Raw genomic sequence first — 19,186 nt, forward strand, 5'->3', positions numbered from 1 at the left:
CCTTCAACCCTGGCAACATCCTTGTAAATCTTTTCTGAACCCTTTCAAGTTTCACAACATCTTTCCGATAGGAAGGAGACCAGAACTGCACACAATATTCCAACAGTGGCCTAACCAATCTCCTGTACAGCCGTGACATGACCTCCCAACTCCTGTACTCAATACTCTGACCAATAAAGGAAAGCATACCAAACACCTTCTTCCTTATCCTATCTACCTGTGACTCCACTTTCAAGGAGCTATGAACCTGCACTCCAAGTTCTCTTTGTTCAGCAACACTCCCTAGGACGTTACCATTAAGTGTATAAGTCCTGCTAAGATTTGCTTTCCCAAAATGCAGCACCTCACATTTATCTGAATTAAACTCCATTGCCACTTCTCAGCCATTGGCCCATCTGGTCCAGATCCTGTTGTAATCTGAAGTAACCCACTTCGCTGTACACTACACCTCCAATTTTGGTGTCATCTGCAAACTTACTAATTATACCTCTTATGCTCACATGAAAGCATTTCATTTGCAGGTTTCTATGCAGGTCACGCATATCTTGACTTGGAGATATTTTGCTGTTCCTTCATTATCACTGGGTCAAACTGTGATAGTCCATACAGAGTGTGGCGGGTCAATACCTTCCCACATTATGGATTGCCAACAGATAACTGGCCTTGTCAGCAAAACCTGCATCCCAGAAGTGAATTTAAAAAAAAACTATTCTGGTCATCAATACAGTTGATAAGTACCTGTTCAAAGAAAATAGTAGGAGAGAAATATACATGTTGTACTGCTAATTGTGCTACAATAACATTTGGATCTAATTCAAACTGGAGAGGTTGTCCATACCGTTAATGTACAGATTGTAAATGTGCCACTTCCTAAACACGACACTATTGGCTACCGAAAAAAAAAAACAGTTCATTGATTGGGATGCTAACTATGTCACAACTTTGGTCACACCATTTCTACCACACCTGTGGGAGGAAAGTGTGATTGGTGATTGAACCAAAGCAGACAACAGAGTTTGGCTTAGAACAGTCAATTGTACTGTCTGACATCCAGGTATATTGGCAAAAGGGCTCTCACTCCTCATACTAGTATTGCCTGCTTCATGGTATGATTTTGAAAGGTTGCAGCCCAGGCCCTGGAACTGTTCTCCAAATGATGTTGGCAGTACAGTACCCCACAGAATACCTGCATACTCTGCACTCAGGCAAGTGACGAGCAAGTAGCTTTGTGGTAGTTGGGAATGGTGGGTGGTCATATTCATTAAGATGAAAAGGAACGAATGAAACAGACTTCCTTGCTTAATCAAGCTGATTAACCACTTGTAACACTTGTATCATCAGTTAAAAAAAGGTTCATGATCTATTCCAAGATGAAATGTAAAAATTAGGTAAAAATATTGTGTCAAACACTGAACTGTAAAACATTGCTTTGATAAATTGACATTAATTTTTCCACCATTACAATGGTGTCATGAACAACCAGCCAGCCTGCGGATATTTTTTCTTTCTTTCACATTTCCATGAGAAATTGAAACACAGAAGGAATTGCAAATATAATGAACAATGAGGAAATTTGCTTGTCTCACCTGCCATCACCCCATATGCAGATTGTTGGCTCCCATAATGGCAAGATGGCATGGAGTAGTGAAGACGTGTAGGTGTGTTAGTTAAAGTGCCCGGAGAGAGGTGCATAAAAGAACATTTGGGTGTAGACAATGGTTGAATCGAAGATAACATTGATGGAACTAGTAAGAAAATGCATAAAGTAAGCCACATTTGGTTAGTTAGATAATAGTAAGTGTTCAGACCTTACAAATTGTAATCCATATTGTTATTTTCCATAACATAATCTGTTCATACAATTTATCTTTCACTATTTTGTTCTATTCCTCCAATTTGGAAAAAAAAAGTGAAATTTCATATGGGAACATTGCCTTTTATTCAGTACCTTTTCCAGCAGTAAATCTCAGTTATATAAATGACTATTTTATTGAACTATTGTTGCAAATTTGGAAGATTTATTTGATTAGACTAATTAATAAAACTTCTACCAAGTATTAAAGCATTTATTTCTATACAGTCTCAGATGGATACTTGTGAATAAAACAAGTGGTAATTGAACATAATTTTGTATTTATTTGTGACATGATCCTAATAAATATTTAGCAATAATTTACAATTTATTTATTAAAATGCATTTTCTATTTCAGCTTTCCAAGAGAAGGTTATTCTAAACTGCAAAACCCCTTTATAAAAAGTTAACTAATGCAATTTAGGGAAGAAATATTTTTTAGGAACCTAAACCAAATGTGTCATATAACAAAAGTAGCATAGAGAAGGAAACCATCTATATGGTGGACTGTCACGATTATGCAATATATTAGAATTATGAACATACTTGTTTTTTTTACTTACATCGTAATTATTTACAGGAAACATTCTGTCTCAGCTTATGGTGCTCTACATGAATCCATTAATTGTAACTGAAGCTAAACCATTACATTTGGTATAATATACTTTCTGAAATAAACTGAACATTTTGCAGGTCTGTAACATTTATTGTAATATGATTAAACTTAATAGGGGAAGGTTTTCTCTGTTCACTCTGTGTAACAAAATACAGTAGTAAATCCATTTAATAAAGAATGGCTTACCATTTCATTACATGTACCACAGAAGATATTTTCCTCAATGTTTGTAAAAAAGCCACAGAAAGCCCTAGGTAAACTAAATATCCTCAATTATTTTATTTGGGCCACAAGTGAGTGACACAGTTCTAATGATCCAATCTATTTTCTTACATTATGTAGTTCACAAAGAACAAGACAGTTAATGAAACTAATTACATTTGGCAAAGGAAGCCTTACTTTACATTTTTAACAAAGATTGATATTCTTATTGTGTTTGAATTGTCTAAAACTCCAAAAATACAGCATTTTATCTGACATTAAATATTGTACAAATTATAATCATCTCTGATTCAATGAGCTTGACATCCTCCATCATTTATCCTAAAAACGACAGGAAACTTTAGCCAGTCTATAAATGCCTTCAGAAAATCCTGGCCCTCATTACTTAGCGGCCTTGCCCTTCCCTGTCTTTAGGACCTTCTTCAGTCCTGAAACTACCTCTAAATTCATTCTTTCTCTCATTCTGCTCGCTTATTTATCCCTTTCGTTGATGTCAGTGCCTTAAGCTGTAAGCCTGACTACTTCCTTCCTCTTTGAAGACCCTTCTTAAAACTGACTTTTTTGACTAAACCTTTGATTGCCTCTCTTTTAGTTCAGTTCCTCGTGTTTCTAGTATTGCTCTGTGAAGTGCATTGGAGTATCTTTGATGTTCAAGACGCTGTGTAAATGCAAGTAGTGTTGTCTCAAATGTCTAAGATCTGGTGGCAATTTTCTCACTAGGTTTATGTTTACATGTGGGAAACCTAAGGCAAATCTTCCAGCCCTGACATCTCCTAACTTGTGGAGGCTTCCTCACTAGTGAAGAATCGCTCATGGCATCGCCTCTGTGTAGCTACATTCTTACAAAAAAAATGTAATTGGCACTGTAAACGACCGTTTTAAGGAAGAACAAAGTTGATGGTGTTTGACCGTTACCTGCTGAAGCCACACTGGTTCCTTGGTTGGTGACTGAGAAGCGTTCGGCAGCGTTTGAATGATGCATTATCAAAGTCAGAGAAGAGGCCTTAGAACTAAAAACTGTGAAGTAATTCACATTATAAACACTTGTTATTTCATTTTAAATGTTTTTTAAAATTTAGCTGATCGTTCACTTTTACCTTTCTTTCCATATGCTGCAAGCAGGAAGCTCCTTTGAGAGTGATTGGCAGCACATCTACATAAACAGGTACCAAGTGCGAGCGGCGGCTGTGTTGCACACACTGTTCGCGTGTTTGTATTTATAAGGCACTTTCACCCCTTCATTCATTTTAATGGCCTTTCCCAGGGATATTACTGTCCAAGCGCTGAACCTGCTTTCAGCACCTAACCAGGCAGAAGTAGAAATCTGAGATCCTGTTAGTAATTAAATGAGACAACAGACACCTGGAAATTTAGGGGCTAGTTTAGAAAAGGAATGGAAGCTAAAAACAAAAAGTTACTTCAGATATTTTTAGGTTGTTTTCCAATGTATTTAATCAGAACCATGATCATTTTAACGAGAACCCTCAGATTACATTTCTAATGTTTCAATCGTATTTAGGTACATTTTCCTTCAGAAGAGAGTAGGGATTAAGATAAAATATATTTCTGCCAATCATACCAAAGCTACACAGATTGGAAACTGTTCATGTTGCTTCATCCCATTTTTAAAAAAAAAACTAGTGAATGGCAAGTAGTCCATGAACACTGGATTAGGATTCTTTGTGGATTGAAAAATGATATTTAAAATGGTATGAGGAAGACAAATTCCAAGGAAGGAACCCGCCATCCATGGCTAATTATAAATGCTAAAGATGGAATGAACCTTGAAGAGAAATCATAATATTGTGCAAAGGCAGGTGTTAGGTGAGAAGGTTGAACAGAATAGAAAAAATGACGAAGAATTTCTAAAAATTGAATAAAAAGGGAAACATTGGAGATTGAGAGAAAACTAGCCAGAAATGCAAAAACAGACAGTAAGAGTTGCTTTAAATATTTTAAAAAGAAAATACCAAACAATGTGTTGGCTCTATAGAAAGTGAGGGTAGAGAGTTGATGATGGGAAATGATGGCACTTGAATTGAACAGTGTGGGTGTTGTGCATACATCTTCACCATAGAAGTTACAAAAAACATCCGAGAAGCAGCGATAATTTATGAAATGGAAGTTGTGGGTGGAATTCAAGAAAATTACAATCACCAGAGAAGTAGCATTGAATAAATTGTGGGAGCTAGGGCTAACAAGTGGCTGGGTTCTAATGAATGTCACTTTGGGTCTTAAAATAATTCCTAGGGAAATTGTTCATGCATTGCTTTTAATTTTTCAAAACTCCCTAGGTTCAAGAAAGGTCACATTAAATTGGAAAAGCTAATAATATGTCTTCAGATGTTTCATGATTTTCCTGTCTCATTTCTAAAGACAGCTATTATTTTTCAGTTATTTCACTGCAGGGAAGAGATATGGTGGAATGGCTTCATGTTCAATGTTCTTTGGTCAGATTTAGGTTTAAAAGCTGTCTCCCCAATGTCCTTTCACAATCATTAAGACACAAGTCAGAAGTGTAATGAAAAACTCTCCATTTGCCAGGATGAGAACAAAACCAAAAAACACTATTTAAAACAATGCAAAATGTTTGATTGGAGCCCCATTCATCATTTGAAGCATTCATCCTCCTGCTACCATACACTGTGGCTGTATTGTGTACCCACACAGGAGAAGAGTTTCTCAAAACTCTGGAGTATTTTACAATATTTTCTAAATCCCCCACCTCTACCACCTAGAAGGCCAAAGGCAAAAGTTTTACTTCCAAATCACACATCAACTCCCTATTTCTGTAATTTTCTCCAGCCCCACTATTGCACTATTACAGAATTGTTACAGGGGTACAAAAGGAGGGCACTCAGCAAGGACACGCTGAATCTCTTGCCTTTTCTCTGTAACCCTGGACATTGCTTTGATTTGAAAAATCATCGAATTCCACTTTGATTACCTTAACTGATCCTATCTCCACCACATTTCCAAATAGTGCATTCATCCCTTAACTACTGGCTGTGTGAAAATCTATTTCTCACATTCCATTTGCTTCTATTGCAAAAGGCTTTAAATCAGTGATTTCTGGTTCTCAGTTTATGACTGGGAATAGTTTCTCCTCATTTATTCTGGCCAGGCCTGTTGTAATTTAGAAAACTTTTTATTTCCTCTTAGCTTTCTCCTTGCCACAGAAAACAATCCCAACTTCTTCAGTCTAATCCCCGTGACTAAAGCTTCTCATTCCTGCAGCCATTCTTGTCAATGTCCATTGTGTTCATATCCTTCCTAAAGTGTGGAACTCAGAACTCTGCAAAATACATCAGCTTATCTCTTATATATGTTTAGCACAACTTCTTTGATCTTGTACTCATGTCTGTATTAATGTAGCCTAGAATATTGTAGGCTTTATGAACAACTTTTTTGACTTGTTCTGCCACCTTTAATGATATAACCAAGGACTCTTTGCTCTTGCATACCCTTTACAACAATATATTTTATTGTATACTGTCTGTCTATGTTGCTTGTACCAAAATGTGTCATTTTACACTTCTCTGCATAGATTTCATTTGCCACCTGTCTGCCCACTCCATCAACTTGTCTATATCCTTTTTAAATTATACACTATCCTAGTCAGAGTTTACAAACCTCCCAAGTTGTGTATCATCTGCAAACTTTGAAACTGTCCCCTGTATACCAAGATCGAGAAAATGTTTTATATGTATAATGGAAAAGGCCCCAAGAACAGCCTCTGGAGATCAGCACTGCAAATCATTTTCCAGCCTAAAAAATACCCATCAACCACCATTCCCTCAACCATTACTCTCCATGTGAGATAGGTGCATCCTTCTAATTATGGGACTGTTGAACATCCCCGGTTTTAATTGCTCCAGCATTGGTGACCAAGGCCATCAGTTGCCAAGGACCTACAGTCCAATTTCTTCTTCATCTATCTGTGTCACTTTCTACCTTTAAGAGACATTAAAACCTATCTCTCTGAGTCATTAATCATCTCACCTGTGGCTCTGTGTCATATTGTTGTTTGAAAACGTTCTTTCAGCCATTTTATTATATTAAAGGAGGCAGCTAACCACTATTATTTCATTTGCAATTAGAGATGGGATCTAGAAACTGACTTTGCCAATATTGCTCACATCCCACTAATTAAAATAAAGAAACAGTGTAGCACAGTTTGCTGCAGGTGACAGTGAAACAAACAGCAAAGAAGTTCAACTAATGCAAACATGGGTGTCTACTTCGTTACCCAAAAGCTAATTTTTGATTGGAATGGATAACTGGTAGCTTCTTTCCTCAGTAAATTTTAAAGTGACTTTGTAACATTTGTAAAATGTTGCAAAGTCATTTTCAAAATTGCAGGATCAGGTGTGCCACCTGACCTAAATGTATTTCAATCCAATTTTGTGGGCTAAATTACAACTTGTGTATCTGTGACAGTATTGGTACAACGTGGCAGAAAATCAAATTTGATATTTCAACATAAAATTATGACTGAAAAGTTAGGAGTTGTAAGCCACACCTAAACTCCAGCAACTGCAGAGATTTAATCAACCTTTTTACCCAGGGAGTGGTTCGTCCATGGAATGAACTTTCAGAGGAAGTGGTGGATGTGCGTACAGTTACAGCATTTAAAAGACATTTGGATAAGTGCATCAATAATGAAGGTTTGGAGGGATATGGGCCAAGCGCAAGCCGATGAGACTTGTGAAGACCATAGGGTCTGTTTCTCTGCTGTATGACTATATGATTCAGAACGGGACCCAAATTTTATTTCTAGAAATAAGAACAGAAAATACTCTGAATACACAATGGGCAGGAGGCATCTGCAGGGACAGAAGGATGGGTACTATTTCTGGGCAATGGTTTTTTTCTTGCAATGGGATAATATTAAAAATAAACAGAGGGAATGCTCAAGAAATGCAATAGGTCTGGCAGCATCTGTGCAGAGGGGAAAGAAAGTTAGTGTTTTGAGTCTGGTATGGCTCTTCTTCAAAGGTTTTTGAAAATGTTTAAAATGTAAGATAAATGGAGGACAGATATAATGCAGTCAGTTTCTGAAATTGTGGAATTCAATTTTGAGACCTGCAGGGTTATATTAGAGATGGATGGGTGGCATGGTGGCTCAGTGGTCAGCACTGCTACCTCACAGTGCCAGGGACCTGGATTCAATTCTACCCTTGGATGACTGTCTGTGTGGAGTTTGCATGTTCTTCCTGTGTCTACGTGGGTTTCTGATAGGTGCTCTGATTTCCTCCCATAGTCCAAAGATGTGCAAGTTAAGTGGATCAGCCATGCTGTATTACCCACAGCGTTCAGGCATGCATAACTTAGGTGGGGTTGAGGGATGGGTCTGGGTGGGATACTCTTTGGAGAGTCATTGTGGACTCAGGCCAAATGGCCTATTTCCACACTGTAGGAATTCTATGGGTGTGACAGTGTGTAAGCAAATGCTAAAACAGGAAGGGTGGGTGAGGTGGGGAAGAATTAGAGGGAAAGACAGTAAAAGCAAAAGGCAATGGTAATAGGACAAGTAAAGAACTAAAGATAGATCGAGAGGAGGTGTAAGTGAGAGTAACAGAGTCAACAGCAACACCCAAAATCTGAGCAGAAACTGTTTTCTGAAATCATTAAAATCAATATTGAGCCTGCATTGAAAAAAAAATTCAGAGATAGATAGATTTGTTCCTGGTCTCCTTATGTGTGTACTTGCACCAGTGTCAACCCGGTTAAAACAATGACTGCAGATGCTGGAAACCAGAGTCTAGATTAGAGTGGTGCTGGAAAAGCACAGCAGTTCAGGCAGCGATTTTACTGCTCCTCGGATGCTGCCTGAACTGCTGTGCTTTTCCAGCACCACTCTAATCTAGGCACCAATGTCAACCCACCCATTCATAGAATTCTGCAGAAAGGACTAATTTTGTAAGTCCTATTTCATATGGTTTTTTTTCAGCAGCTCCTGCAACTGTAAATAATTTCGATTCAAAGCTGTGTGAATGAAGTGCCATTGTATGGCATTTTATTTGGATTCAGCAAATACCAACACATTTCCATGAGGTTATTTTACTACATATTCAGTATCAGATTAAAAAAAAAAGGCTTTCATTTGATTTAACACCATTTTTCTGAGATTATTTTCTACTGTGAATAACTCTGGGTAGGTTGAATAATGATTTATAATGACTAAATAGTTTCTACTTCTCAACTGAGCCGTTGCGATATGAGATGAGGTTTCAGTGGACTTATGTGTTAAATTTGCTCTTTATTTTAAGCTGGGGAAAATCTTGCTACCATGTGAAGAATAGCCTGATTTATTTTGGGGATTACAGAATCTACTTTGGCATTTCCATGCACTTTCTTGCATCCATATACTCTCCAGAATCCTTTGCAACATTTCATCATGCTTTTTTATATAACAATCTTTTACTTTTGTAACCAATTTAACTACACTTTTAACTCCAATCCACAGTTCCAGGAAGGATGAATTTCAGGAAAGCCGTCCCATTTTATTGTGGTTATCACAATTACCAATATAATGGAAAAATATCAAAATGTTAAATAGATCTTGTTCAAGATTAAAAATGGCATTTTTATTATGTACACAACCATCCAGGAAAAAAGCAATATGCCTGATGGGCATCCAGACCTTTCCTTTATATATTTACTGCCTCCAGCAGTGGTGTAACATAACTGCATATGGTATCTATGAGTCACTGTAGCAATTCACCAAGGCTTTTCCAGCAACATCTTCTAAAACTGCAAACATCACTACCTCGAAAGACAAAGGCAGAAGAAGCTATATTCCTGTCTGGAAATTTCACAAGTTACATTCTTTCACTGAGGTAACTCACTTCCATAACATCTCCTTTTCTGGAAGAGACTATACATACTTCTGACCCCAATGAGCTCTCCTACGTACTGAACCCAAAATCTATTGAGCTAATTTTTTTAACAAGCGTCCTCAACCTAGATTCTGTTACTGGTAAGCGATTTGTGTGTTCTCTCTGCTGTTGTAAACATTCACATAAAAACAAATTTCACTCCATGAGGCCTTGCAGTTTTGCTCTTTGACACACTGATTAAAATCATTGTACTGGAAAGACTGACCGAAATAATTTTTAAACCCCTTCACAAAAGTAGACCAACATCCATATGCCATTGGTTTGAAATCTAAAAGAATTATATTAACAGATATAAATCACACTGCTTTCATCACAAGATGGTTAATGGTAGAGAAGAGGCAGTTGTTGTCAAACAGGTATGTAGCCTTCATGATGAAGAAGACAAGTGCCCAAAATTTAGTTCAATTTTGATGAAGATGTACTGTGTGGTTTAGCCTGAGATAACAGTTAGAAGGCTGAGTTGGTTGAGAGTTTGCAGTGGAGGCTGAACATGGCTTATATCATCCCATTGTTCAGCTGGAAGGAGTGACAACTCATCCAAGATTGTATATCAGAGAAGCCATTTCATAGCACTGAGACAAAAAAAGAGCTCAAACAAAGAAATGGGGAGAATAAGAGGGATGATATTAGAAGTAGAACCTATCTTTATGTCTGTGGTTGGTATTGTCAAGGAGCCATATGTGGAAGAGATGGGTACCAAAGATAAATTTTTGAGAGTTTCCAGAGTGCAGGTTTTGGAAGGGAAGCTATTACTGGATGCTGTCTAACTGAGATGTGTAATTAAGCCTGGAAAAGAATGAGATAGCTATTGCCGCCTTGGGGAAAAGTCTTTGGCTATCCACTGTATGTATGTCTCACATCATCTTGTACACCTCTATGAAGTCACCTTTCATCCTTCTTCACTCCAATAAGAACGACACAGTGGGCTGAATCTTACAAGAAATTGGTTTAATATCATTCTTGGCGAGATTCATGGAGGGTTTCCCTCTATAAGGTACAGCGGGCTTTCTCACACAATCATCCCAAATTTGGCTCATTAACCATGCAGCATACTCTTATGACAGCCTGCCTGTCCTATTCCCCCACTCACCGTTGGCAGAACCATTCAATGCAGCTGGAACATCCTCGGATTCCTGGCAAAGGTTGAATGTTTAAGAGCCTGTGGTGCACCCGGTCAAGCGCCATCAGTCTGGGACTGCCATGCACAATTCTTTCATCTCAAGAATTGCTCTAGACTTGGCAGACAGTTACATGTTATTGCCCCAATTTGCCTACAGCTTGCCCAGACGTCCTGATGGATGGGATGGGACAGAGGAGGACGTTCCTCAGGACAGGCAGTGGTGACTATGCCAACAGTCCCTGCCAGCCTTGTCTGAGGCTCCACTGTCTGGTGAAATGCCAAACAATGTAGGAAGAAAGCCAGTTGCCCTCCACAATTCCCAGTTGTAGCCATATTTTCTCTGCGACCTCACATTCACTTTATCTCCTACAAAGGATCATAGTCTACACTCCCACTAATGCATTCAACAACTTGCCTCAGTTACTATTACCCATCTCAATCCACCATACTACCAACCCTGCATGGTCTATACACTGCATACTTGGGACACTGCAGCATTTTTCCTCCAGATGCACCAGCATTCATAGCTATGCCATTCAATGTTAACTTACTTAATTCCTCTCTTTGTCTCATTCCAGGAGGAAAGAGGCCATGATAGAGCTGAACTGAAAATGTGTTGCTGGAAAAGCGCAGCAGGTCAGGCAGCATCCAGGGAACAGGAGAATCGACGTTTTGGGCATAAGCCCTTCTTCATTCCTGAAGAAGGGCTTATGCCCGAAATGTCGATTCTCCTGTTCCCTGGATGCTGCCTGACCTGCTGCGCTTTTCCAGCAACACATTTTCAGCTCTGATCTCCAGCATCTGCAGTCCTCACTTTCTCCCCATGATAGAGCTGAAAGCAGACAAATGGGTGGTGGGGCACTGACTGTTTTTCTCCTCACTCCCTGTGAAGACAGGACCTTGACAATCACCAGTGATGACTGAAATCATTTCTGTAGAGACACCAAAAATTTCATTTCCCAACAACCAAGTAAGAAGCTTTATTGGTTGCTGTGCTACCCTTCTATTAACCCAACTGTCAATGTATTGTTAACATGTCAGAACTTCTACCCTTTGTTGCAATGCATTTGGTCTCCTGCAGACACACATGGCATTAGAAGGATCACAATGGCTAAGAGAGCAGAACTACAGTGCATACCCTCCTTCATCTCTGAGAATGAGAGCATATATACCACACATGATGCACTGGCGAGACTGCCTCCTGCACTCACCACCAATTTAGGTAGTGGCATCTCTGGCATGCGGGCTCTTGCCATGGAAAGTCACTTCTAGCAGTCTCTCAGCCCAAGATTGATATTGGAGCTGGTCCTTGATTTAATGTGCTGGGAACCTCTGATTTATGGGTGTTTCTCTTGACTTTGTTGAGGAAAACATCCCTCACAGAGCAATAATTCAAAAAGTGCGGTGCTGGAAAAGCACAGCCGGTTAGGCACCATCCAAGGAACAGGAGAGTTGATGTTTTGAGCCTAAGCTCTTTATCAGCACATTCCTGGTGAAGAGCTTAGGCTCGAAATGTCAACTCTTCTGTTCCTCGGATGCTGCTAGCACCACACTTCTTGACTCTGATCTCCAGCATTTGCAGTCCTCACTTTCTCCCTCATGGGGCAATGAGGCTGGTACATGTCTGCTGCCAATATCTGTGGTTGAGGGGTGTGCACAGATGCTGTCCTTGGGAATGTGCCCTGAGATGTTGGTGCATGATGTCCAAGATGAAGTTCGGAAGATCAAGTGGCAAGCTGGAGTTACCAGGTAATTGCTGTGACTTTCAGATTGGGAATTGTTGTCGTCTAGTTTCTATCTAGCGTGTGGGAGAAAGGGAAACTATAATAATAGCTTTAATTGTTAATTCATCTAAATTTTAAATGAAAATTTGACATACTGTGAATGATGGCAAAAATATCAATACTGCCTCATGGCATGTGTGCCCATAAGACTATAAGATACAGAAGCAGAATTAGGCTACTTAGCCCTTCAAGTCAACTCTGCCATTCGAGCGAGGCTGAAATGTTTCTCAACTTCATTCTCCTGCCTTCTCCCTGTAATATTCGATTCTCTTACTAATCAAGAAACCTGCTATCTCTATCTTAAATACACTCAAAGATTTGGGATCTTCAGCCTTCTGCAGCAATTAGTTTAATCAATTCACCACCCTCTGGCTGAAGAAATTCCTCCACATCTCAGTTCTAAAAGGTCGCCCCTTTACTCTGAGGCTGTGTGCTCAGATCCTAGTCTCTCCTGCTGGTGGAAGCACCTTCTCCACATCCAATCTATCCAGGCCTTTTTGTCTTCTGTAAGTTTCAATCAGATCCCCCCTCATCTTTCTAAATGCCATCAAGTACAGACCCAGATTCCTAAACCGCTCTTCATATGACATGCCCTAATCACTGGGACTCTCCCCGACTCCTTTGATTCCTGAAAAATCACGACTAATGCCTCTATAATCTCCTCAGTTATCTCCTTCAGAACTCTGCAGTTTGGTTCATGTGTTCTGGGTGATTAATCCACCTTCGGACATTTCAGCTTCCCCAGCACTTTCTCATTAGTGATGGCCACTATGCTCACACTGATGCTTTTGAAGTTTTGGTATGCTGCAGTTTTCCACTGTGAAGATTGATGAAAAGTACCTATTCAGTCCCTCTGTCATTTCTTTGTTCCCTATTACTAATTCTACAACTTCATTTTCCAGCAGTCCAATGTCCACTCTTGCCTCTTTCTTATCTTTATATATCTAAAAACCTGTGGGCAATCTCAGAGTCATAGAGACACACAGTACAAACAAGCTCTTTGGCCCACCTTGAATATGCTGATCAACAAACACTAAGAATACCAAGCCTATTTACCTGCACTTGGTCCATAGCCTACTGTGCCACGGCCTTTGAACTACTCATTCAGATGCTTCTTAAATATTGCAAGAGTATCTGACTCCACCAAATTCTCAGGGACCACATTTCATAACTTCCACCAAAGTTTGGGTGATTTTATTTCCTCATATCTCCACTAAATAACTTGCTTTTCACTTTAAACCTCTCCCCTCTGGTCTTAAATACATCTGCCATGGGGAAGACAATCTACTCTGTCTATTTCACTCTTAATTTTGTATACCTCAATCAGATGCCCCTGAGCCTCTTCCTTCATGTTGCTAGCTAGCTTACTCTCATACTGCATCTTCTCCCCCAATTTTTTAAGTTATCTTCTGTGGTTTTTAAAGCCTTTGCAATCCTCTGGCTTCCACTAATCTTCAGCACATTGTTTGTTTTCTCTTTTGCTTTTATGCTGTCCCTAACCTTCCTTGTCATTCATGGTTGTTTTGTCCTCCCCTTAGTATGTTTCTTCTTCCTTGGGTAGAACTTCTGCTGCACCTCCTGAATTAACCTAAGAATCTACTGCCATTGCTGCTCCACCATCTTCCCTGCTCAGCTCCCCTTCCAATCAACACTAGCTAGCTCCTCCCTCATGTCTTTGTAGTTAACTTTGCTCAATTGTAATGCCATCACATCTGTTTCCAATTACTCCCTCTCAAACTGCTGGGTGAATTCTATCATATTATGGTTGCAGCCCCTTAGGTGACCCTCCACCTTAATTAAGTCTGCCCCATTACACATTACCAAATGTCGAACTGTAGAATGGACTCTACCACAAACTGCTCCAACAAACATTCCATGTGTTTTATTTCTTAGAATCTGCTCCCAAAATGATTTTACTTGCATGTTGAAGATCTCTACGATTATTGTAATACTATCTTACTTATGTGCTTTATCTATTTCCTGATTTATTTTCTTCCCCACATCTTGACTACTGCTAGGGGGTCTGGACATAAGTCCCATCAAAGTATTTTATCTTTTGTGGTTCTTCAATTCTACCCACACAGATTCTACACCTTCCAATCCTATTATATTTCTTGCTATTGATTTAGAATAGAATAGAGCAAAATAGAAATTTATTGTCCCTTGTACTTTTACATGAAAAATACTGTGAAAGGTTTTTAAGTTGCCACACCACGGTGCCTATGTTAATGACAGAAGTCATACAAAATAATAAAATAAAGTAAAATGAAGTTAAAGTTCATCACAGTTCAGTTAACGGCTCAAGGGCTTGGGAAAAGCCAATTAAGGAACAATGGAATAACTTGAAGACACATCCGGGACAAGAACACTACTCTGGGACAAGACCACCATGCCAAGTCACTGGAATACTGGCCAGAAAAAGACCGAAAAAGACCACCACGCTGGGCTGAGGCTGCTATGCCGAGCCACTGGAAACCATCTTGTCACTGGGACGGGAGAAACTTCCTGTTCCCCATCTGACACTCCTCCAGATGCTGCCACCGATCCACTGTCTGTCCCTCTGTCCCTTTTGCTGATGCTTCCACTCCTTCAGGGGCTTGGGCCTGGCTGCAGATTTGGACCCTTGGCCCAATCTGCAATTCCAGGCTGGGGGGGGGGGGGTCATTCAGCATGTGCTCCTGATTTAATTTGATTCTTGCTAACAAGGCAATCTCACACTGTCTCCCCATCAGTCTGTCCTTTCTTATGTATCCTCAGATATTTAGTTCCCAGCCCCATGCCCCTTGCAGCCACATCTCTATGATACCCAAAACATCATACTTGCCAATTTCAATCAATTGTACCAGCTTATTTACATTGTTTCATAAACAACGCGCATTTTAGTACTACAACCTCAGTCCTGCTTTGACTGGCCTCCCTTGTCATAACTGCCCCGTTATCTGCTGATCCCAAAGTTAGATTCCTGACCCTTTCCATACTCTCTGTTCTATTACTCATTCTAAGCACTTTAATAACCTTTCCTGAGAACTCCCTCCCCTTTAACTCAATTAAAGTCCTTGTGACCACTCTGTTTAGCCTTTTCACTAGAATCCTGGTCCCAGATCAATTCAGGTGGAGCCTATCTCAATGGTACAGTTCCCTCCTGTGACAATACTGATGCCAGTGCTTCATGAAATGGAACCCCTTTCCCACACCACCCTTTTAGCCACTATTTACCTCACTAATCTTCTTATCTCTTTGCCAGTTTTTTTTATGTAGCTCAGGTAATAATCCTGAGATTACAATCTTTGACTTCTTGTTTTTAAATTTTGTTCCTAATTCCTGATATTCACCAAAAATGGACATTTTGCCTACTCTTGTCATGTTGTTGCTGCCAACATGGGCCACAACACTGGAACCTTCCTCTTCCTCTCATGTATTCTTTCAAGTTGACTCGAGATGTTCTGTACTTTAGCAACAGACGGTGCAGACTCTTGATCCTGTTCCTAAAGATGCTATCTATCTCCTAATTATAAAATCCGCTATCAGTTTTCCTTATGCTCTCCCTGATTGAATGGTTTCCTGGACCACAATATGTTGGTCAGTTTAACTATTCTCCCTGCAGTCTCTTTCCTCATTCACACGTTGAACAACTATGGATGTAAGTTAGCTTGCTGAGCTGGAAGGTTTGTTTTCAGATGTTTTGTCACCATAACCAGGTAACATCATCAGTGAGAGTCCCTAGTGAAGCGCTGGTGGTATGTCCCACCTCTCCATTTATAGGTCTTGGTTTCTTAAGGTGGGTGATGTCATTTCCAGTTCATTTTTTTAAGGGAAGGTAGATGGAGTTCTGATTAGAATGCCAGGCCTCTAGGAATTCTCATGCGTGTCTTTGTTTTGCTTGTCCTCGGATGTGTGTGTTGTCCCATCTCATACCTGATGACAAGGTCAAGAACTGAGTCTCTTCCAATACAATGTCCAAGATCCCTCCACCTGCCTCGCTTGTTGTCACATCCTCTTCTCCCTGACCAATGGCCAAATTAGAAATATTTAAGCTACAGGCTGGTAGAAATAATTTGCTTCGTTTTGTTTCAAAGCAATAATAGAAATAAGAAAGTAAACTGACCTAGAATGTTTGATTCTTAACTGGTGCAGTAGCTCCTGGGCTCAACCATTTTGCCATCAAATCCACATCAGTCTGAATAAATAGTAACCGCCAGATTGAAAGGATTTGCAAACAGTATCATCAGCCTCTGCCAAAACACAAGAATTGACATAAGTACCAGCAATTCGTTCAGCCTTTGGCCAACATTCAGTTGCACAAATCCGGTATTAATTAAGTGTGGAATTGTGTCTTTGGCTCAGTTTGTCCTTGATGTTGACATCTGTAGAAATACATGCCAAGGAGGGATTAAGAGATTTTGACTGGGGACAATTTCCCATGCTGAAGAACAAATGGCGTTACAAGGGGTGGCACTCAGTAAGTTTATTGCAGGGTGACGGTCACTGCCTCACTTACCGCTGACTGAACTAATTTTAAATAAATCTAAAATAACACCATTAGCCCTTCATAAAGCAGTTTGAATGAAATTAAAAAATAACACTTTTCTATTAAACAGGCATAACCTGCAGCAGATCAAGTCTCTCAGCACCTGTCCACAGGGTGAGAGAGGAGAAGGCAAACATCTCAATTGAGGATTTAAAGTGGCAGCAGAAAGTGATTCCCACAAGTATCAAAAAACAGTTGCAACTCTGTTTTAAAAGAAGCCGTTCTGAATCTTTTTTTATTGGGACAATGCAATAATTGCTCAGCTCTTGCTAACAAATAAATTACACATCTGCGGACTCGCGTTTTTTTTAGATTACTTACAGTGTGGAAACAGACCCTTCGGCCCAACAAGTCCACACCGCCCTGCCAAAGCGCAACCCACCCAGATCCATTCCCCTACATTTACCCCTAGCACTACAGGCAATTTAACATGGTCAATTCACCTAACCTGCACATTTTTGGACTGTGAGAGGAAACCGGAGCCAACCCATGTAGACATAGGGAGAATGTGCAAACTCCACACAGTCGCCTGAGGTGGGAATTGAAGCAGGGTCACTGGCGCTGTGAGGCAGCACTGCTAACCACTGTACCACCGAGCTACCCATCATTTGGATGCACTTTCATTTAAAAGTTTATCCCTCATTGATTGAAGTGGGTTCCGCATTCATAGCATCAATAGATGTTTATGACAAAGGAGGTGACTTGGCCATTCCTGGCTGTGTGCACTAATTAGAAGATCCCTGTTTTGCTTCATTATTTGTCCAATGGCCATCTTCTTGTATCTTGTATCATCGTCCCTTTTCTCTTTTAATCTTGCCCTCCTTCAGCCCTATCGTAGACCTGCCCTTCGCGAGATCTGTATTTACTCATAATCTGCTGTATCTTGAGTTTATTTCCAGTACTGAGGTAAGATTATCGCCGTGAAGTGTCAATTTTGTTTCCCTTTTCAGGCATACTGCAAGAGCTGCTGATTACTTTCAGCATTTTCTATTTGTATTATCTCTGAAATTTTTTTTTCACCATCCTGTATAATTCCATTATACTGAAGTGCTTAAATACTTTTTGTTTAATATGCTTTTTATATATCAGAAATTTTATTGAAAGCAGAATATATGTGCAACAACGGAGACCCACCATTGCAACTGGTCATGTTAAACCCATGAGTTGCAAACCACGATTAATTTTTAACATAGAGTCATAGAGATGTACAGCATGGAAACAAACCCCATGGAAACAGACTCGTCCATGCTGACCAGATATCCCAACCCAATCTAGTCCCAACTGCCAGCACCCGGCCCATATCCCTCCAAACCCTTCCTATTCATATACCCATCCAAATGCCTTTTAAATGTTGCAATTGTACCAGCCTCCACTACTTCCTCTGGCAGCTCATTCCATACACGTACCACCCTCTGGGTGAAAAAGTTGCCCCTTAGGTCTCTTTTATATCTTTCCCCTCTCACCCTAAACCTAGTTCTGGACTCCCCGACCCCAGGGAAAGACTTTGTCTATTTATTCTATCCATGCCCCTCATGATTTTGTAAACGTCTATAAGGTCACCCCTCAGCCTCCAGGGAAAACAGCCCGAGTCTATTCAATGTCTCCTTTTAGCTCAAATCCTCCAACCCTGGCAACATCCTTGTAAATCTTTTCTGAACCCTTTCAGGTTTCTGATAGGTAGGAGACCAGAGTTGCATGCAATATTCCAACAGTGGCCTAACCAATGTCCTGTACAACCGCAACATGGCCTGCTAACTCCTGCACTCAATACTCTGACCAATAAAGGAAAGCATACCAAATGCCTTCTTCACTATCTTATCTACCTGCGACTCCACTTTCAAGGAGCTATGAACCTGCACTCCAAGGTCTCATTGTTCAGCAAAACTCCCGAGGACCTTACCATTAAGTGTATAAGTCCTGCTCAGATTTTTCTTTCCCATAATGCAGCACCTCACATTTATCTAAATTAAACTCCATCTGCCACTTGGACCATCTGATCAAGATCCCATTGTAATCTGAGATAACCTTCTTCGCTGTCCACTACACCTCCAATTTTGGTGTCATCTGCAAACTTACTAACTATACCTGTTGTGCTCACATCCAAATCATTTATATAAATGCTGAAAAGTAGTGGACCCAACACCGATCCTTGGGGTACTCCA

At 40.0% G+C, this 19,186-nt stretch overlaps 1 protein-coding gene across 4 annotated transcripts in view; it reads right to left on the minus strand.

The window, feature by feature from the left end:
* Positions 1-3,866, minus strand: part of pou1f1 (POU class 1 homeobox 1) — a 20,654-nt gene extending 16,788 nt beyond the window's left edge. For 2 of the 4 annotated variants that reach the window (XM_043701182.1, XM_043701181.1), the window contains exons 1-3: positions 3,788-3,866; positions 3,606-3,707; positions 1,587-1,745 (exon numbers count right to left, since the gene is read on the minus strand). In XM_043701182.1, the coding sequence (XP_043557117.1) occupies positions 1,587-1,745; positions 3,606-3,672 (226 nt within the window). In that variant the 5' untranslated portion in view covers positions 3,673-3,707; positions 3,788-3,866. Of the gene's footprint in view, positions 1-1,586; positions 2,019-3,605; positions 3,708-3,787 lie in introns of those variants that run through there. The other 2 variants (XM_043701184.1, XM_043701183.1) reach the window with 2 other exon arrangements.
* Positions 3,867-19,186: the final 15,320 nt, after the last annotated feature.

Source organism: Chiloscyllium plagiosum, chromosome 12 (genome assembly GCF_004010195.1).
Source record: "Chiloscyllium plagiosum isolate BGI_BamShark_2017 chromosome 12, ASM401019v2, whole genome shotgun sequence".
In the NCBI taxonomy this organism is placed as follows: domain Eukaryota; kingdom Metazoa; phylum Chordata; class Chondrichthyes; order Orectolobiformes; family Hemiscylliidae; genus Chiloscyllium; species Chiloscyllium plagiosum.